The sequence below is a fragment of the Xyrauchen texanus genome, chromosome 18 (assembly GCF_025860055.1).
Source record: "Xyrauchen texanus isolate HMW12.3.18 chromosome 18, RBS_HiC_50CHRs, whole genome shotgun sequence".
NCBI classification, from domain to species: domain Eukaryota; kingdom Metazoa; phylum Chordata; class Actinopteri; order Cypriniformes; family Catostomidae; genus Xyrauchen; species Xyrauchen texanus.
In genome coordinates, this window is record NC_068293.1 from 1072141 (window position 1) to 1088332 (window position 16192).

General features: G+C 40.3%; 1 protein-coding gene across 3 annotated transcripts in view; it reads right to left on the reverse strand.

Annotated features, from left to right (window-relative positions):
- Window positions 1–16192, reverse strand: part of osbpl6 (oxysterol binding protein-like 6) — a 222849-nt gene that overhangs the window by 103516 nt on the left and 103141 nt on the right. For all 3 annotated transcript variants that reach the window (XM_052148735.1, XM_052148734.1, XM_052148736.1), the window contains one exon: window positions 2731–2834. In XM_052148735.1, coding sequence (XP_052004695.1) covers window positions 2731–2834 — 104 coding nt within the window. The remainder of the gene's footprint in view (window positions 1–2730; window positions 2835–16192) is intronic.

A 16192-nucleotide genomic window follows, 5' to 3' on the forward strand; every position in this document is an offset into this window, starting at 1 on the left:
CCCAAAATGATGGAGAATTTTATGTTGTTTCCGCTGTAATGACGGAAAAAAATCCAGTAGGACGTGCCGGAACTCTTTTGGCGTGGCCTCAAAATGATTAATTTTGGGGAAATTTTTAAAGGGAACATAACTTGTCATGGTCATTAAGCAGTTGGCTATCAATGAGAATATTATTACTCAACCAATTCACAAAGAAAAGTGATTTATTCCTAACATGAAGCTATTGTTAAATCAGTGATTAGGAAGTTAACAAGTGAATAGTCGGGTAGGTAATTTACCTCCATGCCATGTAGACATAGAAATATTAATTTTCTATTTTACTGCCTTTTCCCCTACTACCTCTCCTTATTTTGTTGAGCTGATTGATGAAACTCTTCAACCCTGCTCCAACTTCTATTCTTAAAATCTCTCTTCATGCACCAATCTCTCACCTGATTAATACTTCTCTTGCCTCTGGTATTGTTCCACTGACATTAAAAAACTGCTGCTGTCATGCCTATACTTAAAAAACCTTGTTCTGGGCATTCTGTAATTCAGAATTACAAGCCTATTTCCAACCTTCCATTTGGGAAAAGCCCACCTCTGCACCCCCATAGATCCAGCCCTGCTGCTGATCAGTAAGAATCTTTTATTCTGTGTGCATGTCATGTTTATAACAATACATTGGGTTTATTGTACATTTCTCACAGGCTTACTTTTCTTTTACCTGTATTTGTTATTGTTATTGGTTAATGTTTTCAACCGAACAGCTTATATGTTTGGAAATATTAGATTATAGGCTAATGCATGTCGTGAAATACACCCAACTTTTCAGCAAATTATTTTGGCTTACCTATTAATTATTTTGAACAATGTCCTGACTGTTTTAATATGTTAAGTACATTTTACATGGTGAATTTCCTTTAGAACAGGCTGTTAGGGTTGCTCTATTGGTCCTGCACAATTCGTTCAATAGTTTTCATTAATATTGCTAACACTGAATGTGTTTCATGTTCTATATTTAATGTACATTGGTCAGAATGTAAGGTAAGCACGTCGCAGATAAATGCCTCTTTTCAGCAGAATTGAATGTCGGATTTTGCTGATGGAATAGATTAAGTATTTTAAATGTGTTGCATAAAGAAAGATTTTTTTTTTTCTGAGGATTTCTTTCTTTTAAGATTGTCGACTCCAAAACGTACATTTAAACTTCAGTGATATTAGTCTTCCGCACATTCCTAATTGCACAGTGCTAATCCAGCACATCTAACGGCAGGTTAAACCGGATAGCAGTTAGTGAATAAGCTGCAGATTTTGGTGTTGAAATAGTGCTCAAAAAAGAGGCACATCTGTTGAGTGAACTGGTGTTGATTGTGATTGAAGATGTAACTGCTGTTGCAATTTTGCATATTTGCTGACACTTTTACTCCTCCATCTTCTGCTCACATGCTTTTCGTTGTTAAATCTACACAGTTACTCTAAATGGCACACACACAGCAGAGGGGTGATAGGTTTAATAACAGAAAACTGAAGCTTTGAAAGCATTGTTAGTGACAAAAGCAGATGAGATAAATGTGTGAGGTCTGGGTTTTATCTCATAAGAAGAAGTGATGAGAATGATATCAGTGAAAATACTACAGTAACAATCATGCTCTTGTGTTTGAGGGATTCAGGATCACAAAGTCTGTGCTTCTACGGTGCTGCAGTACAAAGATCCACACACATGTGTCTGCAAAACTATAAAGCAATACAAACACAAGATACCTTAGAAAAGCTATTTATTACAGTGTAGTGAGTAAAGTCTCTGCTTAAGGGAAAGGAGGAGATGGGAACCGGCTGAGCAGTCAACGTTTTAATGGTATAAAAATAATTATGTAAAACACACAGACACATGCGTCTATCTCTCTCTCTCTCTCTCTCTCTCCCTGCTGGCATCTCCGGCTCGTCCTTATCCCCCTCCAGGCTGATTAGGAAGATTCAGCACTGGGCGTGCGTCCTCACGGCCCGGCCACACCCTCCTCCTCGTCACACTACTCCACCACCCGATTCAGACCGTGGAAACCTCCGGCTTGACGTACTCTCCTCCCCGCCCTTCCTGGAGGGTAGATGTTGCCTTTCTGACCATCCTTCTGCCGGCAGGTCTTCCCTGCCTCTTTGGATCCTGGGAGAGATGAGGGAGAAAAAAATTGGCTCGCCACTTCCCGGACACGCTGTCGCCTGACCCTCAGCCACTCCTCCACACCCCTGGCAGATGACCGTGAGTCCTCCGTCCCCTGGTGGATGACAATGACTAATCTGCTTCCTGGCATATGGCAGAGGTTCCTCTGGCTCCTGTCTGATGGCAGTGATTCCTCCGTCCCCTGGCGGACAGCAATGGCTCCTTCTTCACCTGCTCCACCGCTTCCTGGCAGACATCAGTGTATCCCTCCTCCTTCCCTGGTTTTGGCACAAATGTAACGATTAAAGTCTCTGTTTAAGGGAAAGGAGGCAGTGGGAACCGGCTGGGCAGTCAATTTAAACTTTTTATGGTATAAAGAAACTGAAACATAACGTAAAACACACAGACATGCTCACACACAGCGGCCATGTGCATCTCTCTCTCTCCTTGCTGGAGTCTCCGGCTCGTCCATATCCCCCTGCTGGTTGATTAGGACAATTCAGCGCAGGCCGTGCTTCCTCACGGCCCGGCCACGCCCTCCTCCTCATCAAATACAGCCATCTGACTGCTGCTGTGTGTGTGTGTGTGTGTACCTGTATATCGGTGAAATTAGGGGCTGACTGTGTTCTCTGTAAGATCTCCAAACTCTGCAGCAGTTGACTCAATTCCAGAAGACTAGACTGGCAGTAGGTGAGTTCTGAAAAACACACACACACACACACACACACACACACACACACCTGTTAATTTCTATAGGCTTTTAGTAGAGGAGTTGAAAAGCTCACATGTAGCAGTTAAATTTAGACAGAGGATAAGCATACATTATGCTTTCCACAAAGAAATGAAGCATATTTTTAAGATTTTTTGCATTGTAATATTATCTTCATGAGAGTTAAGCAACCCCACCCCATTACTGTATTGTGTTAGGAAGTTTCACTTTTAAGTTTCTTTGTAATTCTGGTGATTTTCATTTGATTCTCATTACTGTAATTCACTAAATTAAGTTAAATCAGCATAAGGGTGTTTCTTCAATTTTGGGCACTTCTAGAAAGTAAAGTTTCATTAAAACATTTCTCAATCTTTAAATTTGGCTACTCAGTCACTGACAAATAATGTTGTCTGAGGTGATAAAATGAGAAATATTTAAAAAGAAATCTAGTTTAAAACACACGTGTCAAGTTCTACAAATCAAATCTTTGTGTGTAACTTGGTTTCATAAATTGTTGGAAAACATTTATAGCACTTTCTTCTGAAAATAATCATGAATGTTTGGATTCAAAAGTTTTCTCAGTGTTATGTTTTTTGTCAGCATTAACAACAAAATGTCTGCCTACAAGTTGATTATACCACATGACTTTGATGTAATGGACAATAGTTTTTCAAATATTAATCAGTTTTTAAAAGAATTGTTTCACTGCAATTTTTTTAAGGTAAATATAATACAAGATAATTTAGCAATACTCATGCCAATATTTCTTTTTTCAAGAATATCAGCTTTTAATAAGACTTGATTTTCATTAATTGTCTGTGGACGGTTCCACCACATGACAAAAAAATTAAAATTTTGTGTGAATTGCATATTTGATGTGTTTTGTAATAATTGAATAAATCTGGACCAAAATCAAATAGTCACATCATTGACCCTACTAACAATGCCCAACAATGTCTGTACATGCATCAGAGGAGATTTACATATTTTTGTCATGTAAATTCTCAGCACAGTGTCATTTCCACCATTCTCAGATTCTGTATAGTGATTAATAGAATTCTGTGCTGGAAATGATGTAGATGGAAATGAAACTTTGTTTTGTTAAGGCTAATTTCCAGCGGTGGAAAAAGTACAGATTTTTTTTTAATTAAGTAAAAGTACTTCTACTGAAGAAATAATTAACATGAGTACAAGTAGAAGTACTAAGAAATATTATGATTCATGTAAGAGTAAATAAGTAGTTTGCAGAAAAACTGCTCAAGTAATTACTTTACAAGTTACTTTATGAAAAGTATATATGTTTCCATTTTTAGAACACAAAGACATTTTTGTTCTTGAAAGAAACTTTTGCTTCCTTTCACCAAGGATGCATTAAATTTATAAAAAATTGTCCAAATCATTAATTGCCAATATCATTTTGAAATAATTGTTTTAAGTGATATTTATAAAAAAAACATTTTTTACATGCGATGGCAAACATACAGTATACTGTATCACCTATTCCTTACAAAAGCATTCTATAGTGATAATGTGGTACTCAAGAACATTTTCTTATTATTAGAACAATTTAAAATTGTTCAGACACCGTGAGGAAATCATAATACAGCTTTCCCCATTTGCTGAGGTATTGAGTTCTTACAAGTTGCTTTACACTTGCAAGTCAAATTTTGGATTTAAAAATAGGCAAAAGAAAAAATGTATCCTGAAATTGAATTTTCTCCTACAAAGTCTATTGTTTTAGAGAGATGCATTATTGATTTGAAAAAATAATCTCTAACCAGGATAGAGAGGGAAGTGGAAGGCCAGATGCAGAACAAAAAGACATGTTAATCACAGTCTCTAGTTTGAGAAACAGACTCCTCACAGGTTCAAAACTTGCAGCTTCTAAATGCCAAAGACCTGCATTGCTGCAAGGATTCTTGGACAAACAGAACATTTTAAGAATACAACATTTATATAAATCGAAACAGACATTTGTAACATTCTAAATCATCTCTAAACTACATAATGTGCACTGTGACAGAAACACATTCCTATTTCAGGTTTATTCTCATTCATGTATGTCCAAGTATTTGGCTATTAAGTTAACATACTGTACAAAACTAATCAAATACAATATCATCGAGGAAGTAATTATCCAGATATGGAATGAGATTTTTAAGCAAACTGTTATCAACTCCTACATGCCAACTGAATGAAATAAGGTAAAAATAAACATTTCACACTGTGTTTAGTGAGAGATATGATTGATTCAAACAATACAAGTGCTTGTTCTGTATATGTATTATTTTAATACAGTTGTAATAATGAAGTATTAGTTAACATTTGTAATATTTAATGTGTTTGTTCATGTGTTTCATGTCATGTGTGATTTCATGTTTCCCTCCATGTTCATGTTCATGTGTCTTCTTGTCATTGGTTATCATTGTCATGTTTCTCCCTTGTCCATGTATTTAAGCATCATGTTTGCCATTGTCCATTGTCAGGTATTGTTTGTGAACCATGAAGAGAGCGAGGCATCTGTGCACTGACTGGGTGCGGTCGTTGGTGAGTCTAACTCCATGCCGAGAAAAGAGATGCTCTAAATCGGGGCGAGCTGGCTCTTTTCCCAGTTGACCTGAAGCCCTAGACGGCTGAGGTGCCTGAGCACCTGGTCCCTGTGAGCCAGGATGAGCCAGTCGTTGAGGTAGATGAGTATGCGGATGCCCACTTCCCTTTGCGGGGCAAGGGCTGCCTCTGCGACCTTCGTGAAGATGCGAGGGGACAGGGGCAGGTTGAAGGAGAGGACTTTGTTCTGAGACGCCTGGCCGTCGAACGCGAACTTATTCCCGTATGTCCGGGGATGCACATTTGTCCATGCAAATTCTTTCTGCCAATTTGACATTGGCCTTGTCTCAAGTTCAGAGGTAAGCTTGGCGTCCCAAGAAGACACCTTGTGTCACTTCATTCGACACAACATCGAGTGAGTGACAGAAGGGGAACTGACTCCTTTTAAGTAACCTGAACCGTTTTATTGTTTTGAGTTTAATGAACATAATTTTTGTTTTTGTTTGGTAAACTCAAATTGGGCAGGGGGTTTCTTGTTCCCAGCATGCTTTGCATGGGACTCAATAGGGAAAGTAAATGTTAAAATGAAGTGTTATTTTATGTGTTTTTGTAACATGAATGCAAGGGGGGAGTGTCTATTGTTTTGTTGTGTTGCCATTTAGAAGAGTTTCTGTTATGTTGGACATTTGAGGGTTACCATTATGATGAAGATTGGAGCTTGAGCTTAGGTTGAGGACCTATACCAAGTGTGTTGCTTATGTACTGCTTTATCCATTATTAAGCAAGTCACTAGTCAGACTTAACTTGGGTGAATTAAGTGATGGAAATAACAGATCTTTTGTTGCAAAAAAAATGACCACTTCTGCTGCTGTAATGGAGACCTCTGACATAGTCCTACAACATTTGCAGCTCATTAACTCTAGATCTGATGCGTTGGAGTAACTGATTTCTGATAATACCCTGCAAATTGAGGGACAATTGACATTGCATGTGCTGAGATAAAGGACATTAAGAAGAAATTTGCAGTTCTTGATAAGCGCATCTCTAATGATGAAGCGTGCCTGGGCTCAGCTGAATTGCGCATTGCAGAGTTAGAGTGTTATTCACGAAGATGGTATCTCTGTTTATTCGGAGTACCAGAGGCTGATAAACAAGACATGTGGCAAGAAGCTATTTGCATATGTCAAGCTGTCTACAGAGAAGACCAAACTCCCCAGTCTCATCGTCTGGGTCAGAAGAGGGGAAAGGAGCTGTCCAATATCGATAAACCCAGAGGAATAATTATTCAGCTTACATCCTGTGTGATTCACGACTCTGTGTGGAAAGCGCTGAAAAAGTCAGAGTACCTGAGAAGTCACGGTCTGCCTTTTTCTTTTTTTTTTTTACTAAGGATGTCCCTTTGTTGCCGGAACTGAAATTATCCCATCATGATGCACGAGGAAATGTAGCAATAGTCTACTGCTTTCTCACAAATTTTGCTACAATTGAAGGGTTGCCTTTTTGTCTTATAAGCCAACATGGGATTTGTACACATATTTGACTTCAAATGAAGACCCTTTATCTTCAAAGTTTTTATTTTGTTTTTAGTAAGGACAGATTCCGTTGACCATTACAACTTCTGTTTTGCTTTTCTAACAGCCTTCCACTTGTTCTTGTAATCTCACTTATTTTTGTGGATCACTTTTGACTTTTACTTTTATTCTCTCATTGTCTATAGTTACACAAAATGCCAGGGGGTGCAGACAACATGTCAAATGGAAAGCTTTATTGTTATTGTTAAACAACAAAAACGCTCGGTTTGAAGTGCAGAACGACGTGATGGCGAGGAAGTCCACCCCTCCTCCCAACGACCAGGTGCTCTGTCTTACCACGGCAGATGTGAGGAAAACTCTACGTAGAGTCAACCCACGGAAGGCTGCTGGACCAGACAACATTCCTGGCAGAGTGCTCAGAGGATGTGCAGACCAGCTAGCAGATGTTCTTACCGACATCTTCAACATCTCTCTGAGCAGCGCCGTTGTTCCAACGTGCTTCAAGGCCACCACCATCATCCCCATGCCAAAGAAGTCTTCAGTGTCCTGCCTCATCGACTACCGTCCCGTCGCACTTACACCCATCATCATGAAGTGCTTCGAGAGGCTCGTCATGAGGCAGATTAAGACCCAGCTGCCCCCGTCACTAGACCCACTGCAGTTTGCGTATCGTTCAAACCGTTCAACGGACGATGCCGTCACCACAACCCTCCATCTGGCCCTCACCCACCTAGACAATAAGGACTCATACGTTCGAATGCTGTTCATAGATTTCAGCTCAGCATTCAACACAATCATTCCCCAGCACCTGATTGGAAAGCTGAACCTGCTGGGCCTGGACACCTCCCTCTGCAACTGGATCCTGGACTTCCTGACTGGGAGACCTCAGTCAGTCCGGATCGGGAACAGCATCTCCACCACCACCACACTGAGCACTAGGGCCCCCAGGGCTGTGTGCTCAGTCCACTGCTGTTCACTCTGCTGACTCACGACTGTGCAGCAATGCACAGCTCGAATCACATCATCAAGTTCGCCGATGACACGACCGTGGTGGGTCTCATCAGCAAGAACAACGAGTCAGCATACAGAGAGGAGGTGCAGCGGCTGACGAACTGGTGTAGAGCCAACAACCTGTCCCTGAATGTCGACAAAACAAAAGAGATGGTTGTTCACTTTAGGAGAGCACAAGGTGAACACACTCCGCTGAACATCGACGGCTCCTCTGTGGAGATCGTCAAGAGCACCAAATTTCTTGGTGTTCACCTGGCGGAGAACCTCACCTGGTCCCTCAACACTAGCTCTATCACCAAGAAAGCCCAGCAGCGTCTCTACTTTCTTCGAAGGCTGAGGAAAGCACATCTCCCACCCCCATCCTCACTACATTCTATAGAGGGACTATTGAGAGCATCCTGAGCAGCTGCATCACTGCCTGGTTTGGGACTTGCACCGCTTCGGACCGCAAAGCCCTGCAGAGGATAGTGAGGACAGCTGAGAAGATCATTGGGGTCTCTCTTCCCTCCATCAAAGACATTTACAAAAAACACTGTATCCGCAAAGCAACCAGCATTGTGGACTGACCCCACACACCCCTCACACAAACTCTTTACCCTCCTCCCGCCTGGCAAGAGGTACCGAAGCATTCGGGCCCTCACGGCCAGACTGTGTAACAGCTTCTTCCCCCAAGCCATCAGACTTCTCAATACTCAGAGACTGGTTTGACACACACGTGTCCTGAGTTGCACTTTAATAACTGTCACTTTATAACTGTCTGCTACCTCAATAACTGCTATGTGCATAGAACATTATCTCATAGTATGTTATGTTTACATTTTTAGAAACTGTCATCTTTTGCACTACTGAGTACTGGTCGGCGCTGCACTGTCTATTGTCCTGTTCATTGTCAGTAATTTGTTGTACTGTCCCGTACTGTTTGCACGTTTTTGCACGTGCACTTTATATAGGTAGTTTATATAGGTATTTTATTTCGTTGTGTAGTCTCATGTGGTCCTATGTTGGTCCTTTGTTGTTTTTATGTAGCACCATGGTCCTGGAGGAACGTTGTCTCGTTTTGCTGTGTACTGTACTAACTGTATATGGTTGAAACGACAATAAAAACCACTTGACACTTGAAACAACATAGCACTGATTTCTGCATTTTTCAAAGAAGTTCATTCGATTCCTGATGATGTGTGTTTTTGGAGGACACAATGGGGTAATGACATCTGGTGTGCACATGGATCTGAGCGCTGCGCCGGTGTTGTCTCTCTAAAGAACAGATTCACTGGGGAGATTCTGCATACAGAACATGACGGATCAGGACATCTTTTGTGCCAAATTCTCAAAGTTCATGGTATTATATTATTCATTGCTAATGTTTATGGATATAATTCTAAAAGTGAAAACTATAATTTATTTGAAACTTTAGAAGAACATATCCTTCAGAGACTGTTGCAATTCCCATATTTCTCTCTTATCATAGAGGGTGATTTTAATACTGCTATGGACGGCTTTCTCGATTGTTTAACATCAAGACCATCTTATATAAAATATTCAAACCTTAAACATTTTATTTGGTTGATATATGGAGGTCTAAGTTTCCTGATTCATTGCTGTATACTTGGAGCAACAAGTCTGGTAACAGATAATCTCGTATAAATTATTGGTTAGTATCTGTGAGTATACAATCCTCAGACGTCTCTGTTAATATGATTCCTTCACCACTCAGTGACCATAAGTCTGTTCTTATTTCCATTAACCTCAGCACTGCTCCACATGCTATGGGAAGTTCATATTGGAAACTTAATAGTTCACTACTGCAATATGAACATATTAAAACAAAGGTTCAAAATCTTATTTTATGTCATTGGTATAAAGCACTTTCAGAAAAGAAAATCTGCAGTAATTGGGAGCAACTGAAATTTGAGGTAGCCAAGTACTTTCGAAAGTAGGGAAGCTTAATGGCAAAAGAAAGACGTATTCAGGAGGACAATATTATTTAAAGATTAACTGTCCTCTCCTTAAAATCATGTCCAAATGAAGACGAACGAGTTAATCACCCTACAAAGGGAATTGGACAAATTATATAAGAATAATGCAGAAGGAGTCTTTGTTAGATAACAGAAGCGATAATTGGAAAAAGCGGAACAAAACTCTGCATATTTTTTGGGTTTAGAGAAATTCAATTTAGAAATAATATAATTGAACAATTTAAAATAGATGGAGGTGTGTGATGTATTCTCAGTTGACTTTTGTTTGTGTACTTTTATTTTGAAATTTCTTGTTAAAGTTCCTGTTCCCCAGTCATGTGATGTCCTGTTTTTTCCTCCATGTTCATGTGTCTGGTTTTCATTGGTTCATTGTTTGATTACTTTGATTCAGTTCTAGTTTGTCATTGGTTTTAGTTAATTGTCTTGTTATCTTGTTTTAGAGTTCTGTTTGTTCATTGGCCTTTGTTACCCATGTCTTGTGTATTTATACCCCCATGTTTGCCTTTGTTGGTTGTCAGGTATTGTTCATGTAACCTTATTGTCTTGCTTAAGTTTAGTCTAGCCTTAGTCTAGCCTTAGTCTAGCCTTAGTCTAGCCTTAGTCTAGCCTTAGTCTAGCCTTAGTCTAGCCTTAGTCTAGCCTTAGTCTAGCCTTAGTCTAGCCTTAGTAATAGTATCATCTAGTTAGGTGCTTGGTTTCTTGTTTCATTCACATTTATAGTTATGGATACTGGTTTCACATTTGAAGAATAAAACTGCACTTGGGTTCATCTCAACTTCATCACCTTCGTCTCTGCCTGTTTGTCAACATCGTTACAAGGTGTCACAGATTACCAAGTAAAAATATCAAATTTTGTACAGAATTGTATAGTAGGTTATATTAATAAAAATGTACGCGATCTGTAAACATCACAATCAGCTCTCACACACGATCAGTAAACATCACAATCAGCTCTCACACACGATCAGTAAACATCACAATCAGCTCTCACACACGATCAGTAAACATCACAAGCAGCTCTCACAAGCGATCTGTAAACATCACAAGCAGCTCTCACACACGATCTGTAAACATCACAAGCAGCTCTCACAAGCGATCTGTAAACTTCACAAGCAGCTCTCACACACGATCTGTAAACATCACAAGCAGCTCTCCCACACGATCAGTAAAAGTCACAAGCAGCTCTCACAAGCGATCAGTAAACGTCACAAGCAGCTCTCACAAGCGATCTGTAAACATCACAGGCAGCTCTCACACGCGATCTGTAAACATCACAAGCAGCTCTCACACACGATCAGTAAACATCACAAGCAGCTCTCACAAGCGATCTGTAAACTTCACAAGCAGCTCTCACACACGATCTGTAAACATCACAAGCAGCTCTCCCACACGATCAGTAAACGTCACAAGCAGCTCTCACAAGCGATCTGTAAACATCACAGGCAGCTCTCACACGCAATCTATAAACATCACAAGCAGCTCTCACATGCGATCTGTAAACATCACAAGCAGCTCTCACAAGCGATCTGTAAACTTCACAAGCAGCTCTCACACACGATCTGTAAACATCACAAGCAGCTCTCACAAGAGATCTGTAAACGTCACAAGCAGCTCTCACACGCAATCTGTAAACATCACAAGCAGCTCTCCCACATGATCAGTAAACTTCACAAGCAGCTCTCACAAGAGATCTGTAAACGTCACAAGCAGCTCTCACATGCGATCTGTAAACATCACAAGCAGCTCTCACACACTATCAGTAAACGTCACAAGCAGCTCTCCCACACGATCAGTAAACGTCACAAGCAGCTCTCACACACTATCAGTAAACGTCACAAGCAGCTCTCACACGCGATCAGTAAACGTCACAAGCAGCTCTCACACACGATCAGTAAACGTCACAAGCAGCTCACACACGATCAGTAAACGTCACAAGCAGCTCTCACACACGATCTGTAAACGTCACAAGCAGCTCTCACACGTGATCAGTAAACGTCACAAGCAGCTCTCACACGCGATCAGTAAACGTCACAAGCAGCTCTCACACACTATCAGTAAACGTCACAAGCAGCTCTCACACACTATCAGTAAACGTCACAAGCAGCTCTCACACGCGATCAGTAAACGTCACAAGCAGCTCTCACACACGATCAGTAAACGTCACAAGCAGCTCACACACGATCAGTAAACGTCACAAGCAGCTCTCACACACGATCTGTAAACGTCACAAGCAGCTCTCACACATGATCAGTAAACGTCACAAGCATCTCTCACACATGATCAGTAAACGTCACAAGCAGCTCTCACACACGATCTGTAAACATCACAAGCAGCTCTCACAAGAGATCTGTAAACGTCACAAGCAGCTCTCACACACGATCTGTAAACGTCACAAGCAGCTCTCACACATGATCAGTAAATGTCAAAAGCAGCTCTCACACACGATCAGTAAACATGGGCCGCCATGTTGATTGTTTAGGTTGGATAGATCACATGACTGCGTCACATGACAACAAATAATTCATCCTTTTCAGAAATATCCGTTTTAACAGTTCACACTATAAAGCGACTATTGCGTAAGGCTTGAACATTTTAAAATGAATTTTCATTGCTCTTCCTACTTATTTTTTTCACATTCAAAAACATTTGATATAACTGGTGAGAGGTTAAGTAGCTGTAAGAAATGGTATTTCTATTTCAGCTCTGTCCAAGAGAGAAATGCTGTGTGTGCAGTATCAAACATCTGTTTCATATTAACATGGAGTTGTAAGGAGCCCCCTCCTCTCTTTCTCTGTGTATACATTGTGTTGTGTGTACCTTGTATTACTGTATATGGCAAAGGTCCGAAAGGCTCTCACGGACCAAGGAGTTTGCCATATAGGTCCGAAGGCTCACAAGGAACTTTTGCCATATGGAATTGTTATATGTGATATCGATATGAGGTAATGTATGCTCTTATTGGTTAGAGCTGTGAACTCCCCTTCACTATTGCAGTATATCTTTGTATGCCACACAGGAGAAGAGTGAGCTGCATATTTTTGTTTGCTCCCCAACGTTGGATTCAATGCTTTGTATTGATTCATTCACGACTCAATAAAAGACGGAGAGAAAAGGCACTGCTATGGTTTAGAAGACTTTTATTTCTAACAATTGGGGGCTTCGTCACCGGGATTCTCCAAACGGTAAGAATCTAATTTTCCTTTTAATGAGGGGTTGATTCTTACTGTTTGCTGAGAAATCATTTTAAAGTATATGATTATAATGTTATGATAGTGCCATATTGCGTTATTGAAAGACCGTATGGTCACCAGGGATTGGTGCTCCTCGTGTTTTAATTAATGTGGGAAGAGCGATAAAGGACATGATCAAGTTTATTTGTCGTTGGGTGGTGTACGGTCTCCTCGTATTTTTGATAAATGCGGGAGGATTTTCCTCGTGTTTCTAATGAGATGCGGGAAGAACACAAAAAGAGACATGAATTCCCTCTTTTTTGTTATGTGAGTACCTCGTAAGTTTTTGATAAACTACGGGACGAACGTAAGGAAACATGATCAATTTTCTTCGTTGTGTGATATCCTTACTTTTGTAAGAAGGATTGTTTTTTTTGGGGTTTGTGAGTGAATCAATGCACAGTTTATTTTGATTTTTTTTTCTATCTCTTTTTCACTCTTTCTCTATTTTTCTTGTTTCTTTGCTTCCTTGACTAAAATGCTTTACTAACAATTGACACTGCAGAATTTTTCTTCTTTGTTTTCTTTTTGATTATCTGAATTTTGTTTATTTTGTTTAGAGGAGAACATTTTTGTGTGGCTTCAAAAAAATGGGAAATAAAATAAATCCACCTTTATTTAATGAATCTCCGAAAGATTTTATGGAAAGAAATAATCAAGCCTTTTTTACGGAACCATATCTATCAAATTTAGCTGGATGATCATGATGACTATGATGTTGATTGGGTTTGGGCGAATTCGGGTAAACTTAAACCTTTCTTCAAACAATTAACGGCATTTTTGCTGAAGTTGTCATCTGCTAAACAAGACATCTTACATGCGGCGAACGCAAAACAAAAAGCTGGCGAGAGTCCAGTTGCTTTTTTTAACAGATTTAAACGTGCATGGATTGAAGAATCGGCAGTTCCCTTTGATGATGATAATTGTCAGTTGTTTGTGAACACGTTTCTAAATAACATGCATGATGAGACTGCACAATTGATTCGTATCACCACGAATAATTTTTTAACGATGTTGATTGATGACCTTTGCAAGCGTTTACGTGAGCTTTCCTCTGCTGGAGCCTTTGCTTCCTCCAAAGGGAAAACTCTGATAATGTTACAGGTTGATGCTGCGGCTCAGAAACGTCCGTTCCTTCACAAAACAAAGCCTGTTAAATGTTATTGTTGTGGCCGCTCCGGACATGTTGCAAAGTCTTGCAGACAAAGAGCTGAGCAGCAGCCTAATAGGAACCAGATGCGTAAGCACTCTAATGGCTATGAAATGAAAAAAAAAAAAAAAAAAAACTCCTTCGTTTTCTCGTAACAGATTCATGGAGATATCCAACTGAATGGAACCGCGCCTGATGGTGCGAGAGCAAAGTCTGAGTTTTCACTACTTTCGATGCAATATCCAAATAAATCAAATGTTTTGCCATTCCTTGAATTAAATGTGGACCATAAACCATACATTTTTAATCGATAGCGGCGCTTCGGTGTCCTCGTTATCTTCCGATGTGTACTCAGGCTCCATCACGGGAAAGAAAATTAGTTCTGTAGGGATTAATAATGTTCCTGTGAAATGCGAATTGACGCCCGCCTTACCAATTACTTCTAAGGATGTACCGACATTGTTTACGATGCATGCTTTTGCAATCATACCGAATTCTCCATTCTGCCTGTTAGGTAGAGACTTGATGCATAAACTTGGTATGAAATTGAATTTTGATTCTAACTCTTTGACACTTCTGTTTCCTTCAGTTTTTTCTATTACAACCGACATAGGAAGTGCTCTTGTTGAAGATTCGTCTGCAACTGTGCTGCTACCGGAAATTTCGGGAGTCAACCCTCAATTGTGGGCGGAACACAAGGATGACGTAGGGTTAATAGATATCCAGCCCTACAGGGCGAATTTGATAAATACTAGGCCTGTGTTTCAGAAACAATACCCGCATTCAAAGGAAAAAGAGGAGGGAATTAAACCTCTCATTGCTCGATTTTTGGAAAAAGGCATTCTGGTTCGAACTCATTCACCTTATAATACACCAATCAATCCAATTAAGAAAGCTAATGGTACTTGGCGTTTAACGCAAGACCTGAGAAAAATTAATGATTTGATCAAACCACTTGCTCCTATTGTACCAGAAGTTCAGGCTATAATTAATTCTATTCCTTCTGAACATAAATTTTATTCTGTTATTGATTTAAGCTCTGCATTTTTCAGTATTCCTGTTGATCGTGAAACTCAGCCACTGTTTGCATTTTGTTTTCAGAATTGTCAATACAGTTGGACGCGTCTCCCACAAGGATTCAGAGAATCTCCGGCTGTTTTCTCCACTATAGTACATGATACACTGAAAAATGTCAAACTCCCTCCAGACACCTGCCTGCTCCAATATGCTGATGATATTCTGGTCACTGGTGCCTCTGAGGACATGTGTGGTGCTGCCTCAAAGATTGTTTGCAATGTTCTAGCTGAGGCTGGTTTCAAGACATCTAAAGACAAACTTCAATGGGTGCAGAGAAAAGTCAATTACCTTGGACATGAACTATCACAAGGCCAAGTTCGTCTGTCTGCGGACAGGATCAAAGCCATCACTACATTTAAGCATCCATCCACACGGAAGCAAATGCAAAGCTTCCTGAGACTGGTCAATTACTGCCGCCTGTGGGTGCCTAATTGCTCCATGTATGACAAAATCCTGCGAGAAGCTACGCTGTGTGACAAAGAAGATATTACATGGACAAGTGAGATGAATCAAGCATTCAAACATTTGCAATCATCACTCTTAAGGCCGCCTGCCCTTACCTACCCTGTTACACACAAGACTTTCATCTATATGTGTACGAAAGTGGTGGCACAGCCGCAGCAATCCTGGCCCAAGAGCATGGGGGCACTTTCCGTCCAATAGCTTATTTATCCAAGACCCTTGATTCAGTGGCTCGGGGACTTCCGGCCTGTTTGCGTGCAGTGGCTGCCACAGCAATCATGATACAGGATGCTGAAAAGGTTGTTTTGTCACATCCTCTCATTGTACATGTTTCTCATCAGGTAGGAGCCATTATGCATAA